Below are 9,064 nucleotides of genomic sequence, written 5' to 3' on the forward strand. Positions count from 1 at the left end.
AGGTAGTGGCGTTGTGTAAACTTGGTAGTGATTTGTACTAGATTCAATGTAGAGTGTGATTTTAATTTTAATTTAGTGTGTAATTCTAATTCTAATTCTAATTTTAATTTTAATTTGTATTTTATTTTTATTTTTATTTTTATTTTTAATTCGTATAGTCGGCTTCTTCTAATCCACTAAGAGCCCGATAAATTTGTTCATAATTACTTGAAATATTATAAAATGAAAGTTGATTATAAAATTTGGGGCTATTGGAGGTGTCCACCATAGTGGCGGACACAAAATTTTGGGGCTATGGACAATAAAATTGGGGCTATGGACAAAAATTGGGGCGGGGCTATTGGGCGTGTCCGCCTTATAGTGGACCCCCTTAATGTCTTCTTCAAAGTAATCAAGTGTTGTAAATCCCTAATTTCTTTTTCCAATTTACCAAAGAGTTGGAGCATAAATGATAAAACTAACGGTGTTAAACAAAATGCAATGGAATGTATAAACTTGAAACTCTAATTAAACATTTTGTATGATTTATGCTAACTTAAAACATTTTGTACTAAATTGAAATATTGGTAAAACATTTTGTATGTATGGTGCAATTTTCCCTCATTAGTCATTACAGTACAAATTTTATTTTTATGTGATTTTTTGAAATTCAATTTTATCAAAAAAGTTTGGCAGCCACGGTCAAATATCACCAAAGAACCGTCATTTGTGTGCCAAGTAAAAAATAGTAGTCGATTAGTATATTACTCCTATTACTTTAAATTTTTTTTCAACTACTCCATTAAATTGGATTAATAAAAAAATTTATCACATAAAAATCATGTTTTGAGAAAATTGAGCCACCAAATTCCTCTCTCACCCTTCATCGAATATATTTGTTTGCTCCCCAAAGTCCTCTCTCACCCTTCATCGAATATACTCCCTCCGTCCCGGACTACTTGCACTTATTTCCTTTTTTGGCGTCCCAAGTTATTTGCACTCTTTCCATTTTTAGTAAAAATTTTCACCTACAGCCGTAATATTTGACTTTGCTATACACTCATTCCTTAATCTCCGTGCCGAAAAGGAAACGTGCGAGTCATCGGCGGATCCAGGTGGGGTCGGGCGGGGTCGGCCGACCCCACCATCGGCCTCGGAGTTCCGCTGGAAAGCTCCTTTCATCAGCCTCCGACCCAACGCAGTGAGATTATGAGGAGACTAGCATAGAGAAAAGAAGTGAGGCAGTGGGAGGCGGTTGCCGAGAATGAAGAGATGGAGAGGTTTGAGAAAGTGAAACGGAAATGGGTTTTGCGCAGTGGTTGAGGAGACAAGTTGAAGATGGTGAATACAAAAAGTCTTTCTGCTCATTATTGATTTCTATTCCCTGTATTATTATTTACTCCTAGCAAGCTATAATTGAATACTATAGCATATAGAATTACGTGTATTTGATTAAAATTAATACTCCTACTACTAGATTAAATATCTTGAATTATGTGTATTTGATTGTAAAATAGGCTTTGAATTTTTCTTTCTTTATTTGTATTAGTTCTTTAGAAAATATGTCTCATCTAATAATTTCATTTAAGGTTAAATTTATTTTTTATATATCAATATATCATTTTATTTAACTTAAACACATACTTCAATAAATATAAAATAAATACTTCTTAATTTCTTCTAATTTTGATTTTATAATTAAAATTTTCAATATTAATATTCATATTCATATTCAAATTTTTTTACATTTGTAAAACTTAAATATTGGGATATTGGTACCTAAGTATTTTGAAATTTCCCAAAAATTTGTTTTTTCTACAAATATTAAACTTGGCATATAATATCACAAATTTAAATAGTTGTTGAATTTTTTCCACCAACTAAAAAACCCGGCTACATTTCATTTGTTATTACATCACATAAGATATGATTACCACTTAAAAATAATAATGGTGTGTGATTACAAAATCTCTAGATGCCAGATTGGTTATTCATCTCATTTTAATGTAGGAGTAATTAGATTTTGTCGCCGGTGAGAAAAATTCGACAACTATTTAAATTTGTGATATTATAATATGTCAAGTTCAAAATTGGTGGGAAAAATAAATTTTTGAATTTTTTTATAATATTAGGAGCCAATATCCCAAATAAATTATACATGTTGTTTGCATACTATCGGTACTCAGAATAATTATATAAATTAAAAAATATATTTATAAAAATAATAATTTAGATAATTATTTTAAACAGTACTATTATTATTTCGTTCGACCCCACGATATTTAGTTCCTGGATCCGCCACTGGTGCGAGTAGTGCGGGACGGAGGGAGTATTTGTTTGCTCCCTTTAGGGCATCCGTAATGTTGCGGATGTCCCTGCGGACATCCAAAAAACACCTCATGCCACGTTATACGGACTTCCCACTGCAGATGCCACGTCATACGGATAGGGGCAGACGCAGAAAATTATTATAATAGGGGCTATATATTCTAAATTTTGTATGAGATAATAATTTTCCTATATTTTATTTTTTTGATAGGGGCTTTTACACTTCATTTTACACAAAATACCAATAAAATCATAATATTATATAACTAAAATTTAAAAAATAATAATTGGGGAAGGGCTTAAGCCCCTCCCTAATCATATGTGTGTCCGCCCATGCATACGGACATCCCACTGCACGGTGGCGGATATCCCCAAGGATATCCCAATGGACTTCCCATATTAAAAAAATTCACAAATTCACCAATTTAACAATTTACGGAAGTAAAATTTCGACACAAATATGGAGAAAATGAGAACACTTTATTTAAAAAAAACATACTTAATTAAAAAAAATACATAAAAAAATTACATAAATATAAAAAACCCGTCTTCTCACTCCTCCATTGTTATTCGAAAGAAAAGTGTGTTAGAGAGAGAGAAACTTGTTAAAACAAGTGGTGCGATTGAAATGAAGTGCAACGAGACCTATTTATATAATTTTTTAAAAAAAGAATCTAATGCGGGAATTCTGCGCCGACGTCCGTGGAAGTCAACGCCAATGGCGGACGTCGCGATTGACGTCAGCAAAAAGGAGCAGACATGCGGTGTCCGTATCCGTTGAACAGTTGCACAATGGCGAACGTCCCGCGCGGACGTCGCGCACGCCGGTCTGACATCCGCGCGGAAGTCCGCCATTGCGGATGCTATTAAAATTAAATTTTCTTGTCAAGAATTCGAAATTCACCAACTTCTTTAAATAAATCAATAGTAGTACTAACATGAAAAATCAATGCATGTACATGATCGATCCGGCCGAAAATCCAATGCAACCTGTCGTCTCATCATAACCATCGAATTAATCGAAACTCTTGTCATCTCATTACATTAATCACAACAAATTAAAACAATGACATTAGCTAATTAATCAAATTTAGCGATGGCAAGCCGAGTTCGCGAAACCATCGTGGAGTGCCTGAGAGAAGCTCAATCCTCCGGCGCCGACGACGAGGATCGGTGCCAGGCGCTGCAAACCCTGGCCACCATCACCAACATCAGCCCTCAAAATCGGAACCTGGTGGCTCAGATCAACGGCGCCGTTGCTTCGCTTATCGGCCTCTCGAAATCCGCCGCCTCGCCTCAAAATGTCCAAACACTGGCGCTCTCGGTGCTCTTCAACCTCTCGCTTAATCCCAACTTGAAGCACTCTTTAGCTCAGAAGGACACCATTTTCCACCTCACTTCTCTCATCGACACGCCGGAGTCCGCCAAACTCGCCGCCGCGTACCTATGTAGCCTTGCCATGTTAAACAAGAATAAAGCCAAATTCGGCGTTGCCGGCACCGTTCAGGTTTGTATTAATAATACTATTGCATGGTGTTTTGATTGTATTTGGATAGTTATGAAATGTAAATCAGATTTTTATATATTAATTTCATGATAAAATGTGAATAGACTGTGTTAATTTAATAATTTAAAATTATGTTAGAATTGGCTTGGCTATATGTAGTTCCGGGTTGAGTTGGTCCTAGACAAGGTTTCTTATCGGAGTTTGAAAAAGATCTTAATTGGAGTAACTAATAATTAAGTTCAGTCTAGGCTTGCTTTGTTTCATCGAAGGGATGAGCCTAGGTCGTAGTGGGCTGAGTTAGTCTGGTCTAGTTGATAACTCGGGTTGTGAGGACATTCAAAATCACACGAGATATTTAATAGAGGAATATTTTTAGCCAAAATTGTCAATGGTTAAATTTTTGTCGGTCTCACACTTTTCAAAATTAGAAAAATACGGAGTCAATGATAAAGTTTGAGATTTTTCCAATTATTCCAGCCTTGTCTTTTTCGGTGAATTACATGTTGATATGCGGACTATGTAAAACACATGAATAAGGCGTTGTTAGACAAAACGACAAAGTCTAATTAAGTTTGAAATGACTTTTTATCCACATCTATTAAACAGGTGCATGCCATCTCAATCTTCATGATTTGTTTTTCAAATTTTAAAAACATGTGATCACACAAATTGGAATTTGACTCATATTTTAAATTAGTCTTTTTTTTGGGTTTTCTCTAATCTGTGTTTTACAATTTTACTCTTCAAACTTGTACGTGTTCTTATTATAGTGTATATAGTAACAATGCAAGAATGATAGACTTGGTGGTTGCGGGCTGATACAGGTTCTAGTGAAGGCGATATGCGGGCCGTGCGGGCCGGCCACCCACCACCTCCTTAGCTCTCTGGCGGAACTGGTGCAGTTTCACGGAAATTGCACGCTCGCGGTCCGGGAGGGGGCGGTGCCGGCTCTGATGAAGCTGGCGGAGAGCGGAGACGGGGAGGATCTAGCCGGAACTGCTCTAGCAATTCTCGGGCTTCTGGCCCGTTTTGAAGAAGGGCTGAGCGAGCTGAAGAGGACCGATAGGATCGTGGCCCGAATGCTGGGGATTTTGAAGAGCGGCTGCTTTCTTAGTAAAGAAGGGGCGGCTGAGATTCTTCTCAGGTTGTTTGACGACAGCGAAAAGTGCTTCAGGGCCGCTGCTGAACTGCCGGAGTTTTCGTCGGCGCTGGCGGAGATTTCAGTGGGAGGTTCGGGCCGGGCCTGGGAGAAGGCCAGTTTGCTCATGAAAAAGGTCATGGATGCTAACCTATATTGACCTATGAGCAGCGCCTTAGTGATTTTTTAGTACTTTTTAATTTTCTAAAAAATTGTTTTAAATAATTGTAATCTATAAAAAAATTATTCAGTTGACAAGATTATATCTCATGGTTAAAATTCAAAAAAACTTTGAAGTTCAGTGTTTCCACTAAACCATTTTTGGCCCCCAAACTATAAACCATATCTATTTTGTGTATGTTTTTGTAGGATAATAGTGTGTTACTTGAAGTAAATTGGTAAGTCAGAGAGATAAAAGAGAAAAATAATGGGTAAACTAAGAGAGAGAAAAAAAATAATAGATGTAATATTAGTAGATGATGAGGTTCACTTTCTAAAATTAAAAATTTAGAAAGATTCTCTTTTTATTGGACGGACTAAAAATGAATAATTATTAATTTTGTAAAATATGACGCCACTATAAAATGAATAAATGAAGGCCCTTGTATATTGAAATTGTAGATGGAGTGAAAAAACACAAACAGTGATGATGATATATAGTTATGCAAACACATCCTAAAGCACATTACTAGTATGACTAAGTCATCTTCCAAGTTACAATAACATACTAGTAGAAAATTGTTGAGTTAGGCCACAAATAACACATTACATTACAGTCTTCCACAAATTAACACCAACTAAATCCAAAGTTGTGCAGTTATTTGTAAATTTGTAGGTAAGTAGGAAGCCCTTAGAAACGCCCTGCAGATTAGGCTGCATGCGGAAGGCGAATGGCATCTGCTGCTGTGCTTCATAGTCCGCAACTTGATGATCGTACACGCCCTGCGCCTCCATCACGTTATCGTCCATCGGATCCAGATGCATCTGCCACTGTCGACAATCACATAATCGAACATTTTCTCAATTAATTAAATGCCAATTTCAAATATGTTATAGAATGAAAAATGTTCAGTGTAATAAGCTTACCAGCTTGAATAGAAGGTTCTGATTCTCCTCCTCCATTTCATTCTGGAATTATTTTTAATAGTCCAACATTAGTAGATTGAATAGCAATTGCATAACATGTGTGCGTGTAGAAAGAAAAATCATCCAATAGCAATTATTTTTATACATGTTTCCTCATAATCCGCACGAACTCCATCTGTCACCACAAAAAAAGAATAAGGTAAATGAGAAACAAAATGAGGAGATTTAGATTCATAATCATTTAGAATTTTAGATGATATTCAATACAATTACACTCATATAATCATTAAGGACCTGTTTGGATTTGAGAGTTGTAATTCGGTTTTCGAGGGCTTCCTCCAACACCATGAGCTCCTTGTAACTCAAATTAGATATATCTTCTCCTTTTAGGTGCCTAAAAAAATCAAAATATTAACAAACATAAATGAGAAGATGGTAAATGTCAAGAGAGAAAAATGGAGGAAATGACCCCCCCCCCCCCCCAAATTCTTACAACCTCAACTGAATCTGCATGCTGTCATTCTCTTTCTTGATTCGGTTGATTTCATTGTCCAAGTGCTGTTTTTTTGTTGAAATTATTGTAAGATATATGGAGTATTAAAGAAATAAACCTACAATGAAGTATGAAGATTAAGCTAATGATTTAATCAATCAAAAAACCAATGAAATCTTGATTAGAACCAACAGGCCAAGAAGGAGGTCATCAGGTACAAAAAGGGGAGCCCTACAACTGGATCTATTTAAGGGTACACAAATACATAAGTTTATTTCCCTTTCTTGTGCTAAGAAACTGCAGTAGTATTCATATATTTTTTGCAAATAAAAAGAAAGAGAATGATATTTTTTAGCAGATCTGCTTACAGATGTCACAGTTTTTGGAGTTCTTGACATGGGAAAGTGCTAAAATGGTAGCTATAGGAGAAGGAGCAAGGGCCAAGGATAGATCCATAGAGGGAAACCTTCAAACTATATAAAAATCTTTCACAAAATTCAATCTTTGACACATATTACAAACTTTCAGCAAAAACCCATGTTGTTTTGGCAAATTCTTGAATTCTAGGGCTGAATTTTGTGATTTTTCACACACACACACACACACACACATAATGAATACCTCATGTTTTGCATCCCAGAGCCTCTTTCCGGACAGTTTGTGGTACTGATCTAACATGTCAACCAGTCTTTAAAAAGAAAACATTGGAATTAGGTAATGAAAAATCAAGAAACTAAACAAACACACACACACACACATACGTGGTAGAAGGGGTGCAGAATTCGTGCATCTTGCCGGAGTTGGCGAAGATGATGACAGAAACATGAGCATCGCACAAAACGCTGATTTCCTTTGCTTTTTTCATGATCCCATTTCTTCTTTTGGAATAGGTCACCTGCCTGTTGCTTGAGTTTTCAATCCTCTTGATCTCAATCTTATTACCTCTTCCCATCTGCAAAGATCACTTTTTAAATTTCCCATCTCTTTCTCTCTCTTGTTAGAAGAAGAAGAGGAGATATTGATAAGATGTAATGGAGTTTTCCCTTTGTAGGAATAAAGGACAAGAAGCTTTCGAAAATCTCAGCAAAAGACAGCCGTTTAAGGAATTATTGTGGTCAATTGATAAAGCCAACCCAACTGTTGAAATCTGTGATAAATTAAAAAGAAAGAGACAAAAAGAGTAAATATTTTGATATTGTTATTATTCATTTATTCTCTTTGTTGGAGCTTGTTATCTATTGATCTCTCTACGACCTTGCGATTCAAGTGATGAAACTAAGCATTTTATTCAGTTTTGTAGATAGGGTTAATAGGTTTCTTGAAATTAGGGTTTTCATGTTTCTTGAATTGAAAATCTTTACCATCAAATCAAAATCAAAATGTTGGTCAGAAAAGAAAATGGCTATGGATGGAAATGTGATGGGCTATAGAGCTCTATTAGATGTGAGATGGGACAGGAAAGTATTTTCAATCCGGTTTTAAGTATCAGAGTGTCCACGCAATGGTGGCCCAATCCGGTTTTAAGTATAAGAGTGTCCACGCAATGGTGGGCCACCAAAATTTTCCCGTCCATCAAATGTGGCTCTCTATGGCCCTTCACAATGGTAAAATCCAAAAATAACAAGGCCCACGAAATGTGGCCCTCTCTAAAATAAAAATTAATTTGTTTACTTTTTTTTAATGATATTTTTTAATTTAACTAAAATAAATTTTATTAGACTATAATTTATGATATTTATAATTTTAATTAAAATAAAATAATTTGGATTGTAAATAAAAAAAAATTCACAACCTAACCAAAAAAAAGTTTAACAAGAACTTCGTTGTATTATACTCCCTCCGTCCCATTAAATATGCAACATTTGCTTTTCGGCACGGGATTTTATGTAGTGTTGTTTTGTGAGTTAATGAAGAGAGTGTAAAGTAAGATAGAAGAAAAAGTAGAGAGAGTATTGTTTCCATTTTTAGAAACGTTTCATTTTTATGGGACAGACCAAAAAGAAAAATGTTTTATTTCTAATGGGACAGAGAGAGTATTAAAATGGGAAAATTATACAATGAAATTTTTCTAGTTTAAAAATTTGTCAGCTTCATGTTGCACGCTGCAACCAGGTTTTGGAACTCCAGATCTACCGCTTCTTGGTACCGTTCATCGTCGGAATCTATATTTCAGAAGTTGAATTAAAATAGATTGAAAAGAGTGGGGTTTGAATTGGGGTAGAAAAATGGAGGAAAAATGGTGTGTATTTATAAAAAAAGAAGCAAAAAAAAATAAAAAAATTCGGTGGCTGGGCCACGCAACGCGGCCCGCTGCAGTGGTGGGCCGCGGAACAAACGGCTCAGCCGCGTGAAGACCGCGGCCGCAGCTCCCTCTAGGCTCCCGGCCCTCAGCCACCGTTCGTGGCTCTCTACAGTGGGGGCCGCGCACCCGAGCTACGGACCGCGGCTCTCCCACTATGGAGACTCTCAATCGACCACAAAAGTAACAAGTGTGTAACTTTAGACAAGATTTTAGTCAAAATGTCTAGTCTAT

At 36.1% G+C, this 9,064-nt stretch overlaps 1 protein-coding gene across 2 annotated transcripts; it reads right to left on the reverse strand.

The window, feature by feature from the left end:
- Positions 1–5,537: 5,537 nt before the first annotated feature.
- LOC121780819 (floral homeotic protein GLOBOSA-like) lies at positions 5,538–7,590 on the reverse strand. Of its 2 annotated transcripts, none has more exons than XM_042178455.1 (7): positions 7,293–7,590; positions 7,153–7,219; positions 6,535–6,596; positions 6,333–6,432; positions 6,184–6,213; positions 6,039–6,080; positions 5,538–5,936 (listed from the first exon to the last, which is right to left on the reverse strand). In XM_042178455.1, exons 1-7 carry the CDS (start codon positions 7,481–7,483, stop codon positions 5,718–5,720), a joined length of 711 nt encoding a protein of 236 aa, XP_042034389.1. In that variant the 5' UTR covers positions 7,484–7,590; the 3' UTR covers positions 5,538–5,717. The 2 variants fall into 2 exon arrangements, with proteins under 2 accessions (XP_042034389.1, XP_042034388.1); XM_042178454.1 differs by having other exon boundaries at positions 5,538–5,942; positions 7,293–7,570.
- Positions 7,591–9,064: the final 1,474 nt, after the last annotated feature.

Source organism: Salvia splendens, chromosome 20, assembly GCF_004379255.2.
Source record: "Salvia splendens isolate huo1 chromosome 20, SspV2, whole genome shotgun sequence".
NCBI lineage: Eukaryota > Viridiplantae > Streptophyta > Magnoliopsida > Lamiales > Lamiaceae > Salvia > Salvia splendens.

Bases quoted from the DNA above. Each gene is read 5' to 3' on its own strand.
- LOC121780819 (XM_042178454.1), bottom strand. From the start codon at position 7,483: ATGGGAAGAGGTAATAAGATTGAGATCAAGAGGATTGAAAACTCAAGC. The intron at 7,220-7,292 runs GTATGTGTGTGT...TTCTTTTTAAAG, and splicing joins TTCTGCACCCCTTCTACCAC to ACTGGTTGACATGTTAGATC. The intron at 6,597-7,152 runs GTATTCATTATG...ACAAAAAAACAG, and splicing joins TCTGGGATGCAAAACATGAG to CACTTGGACAATGAAATCAA.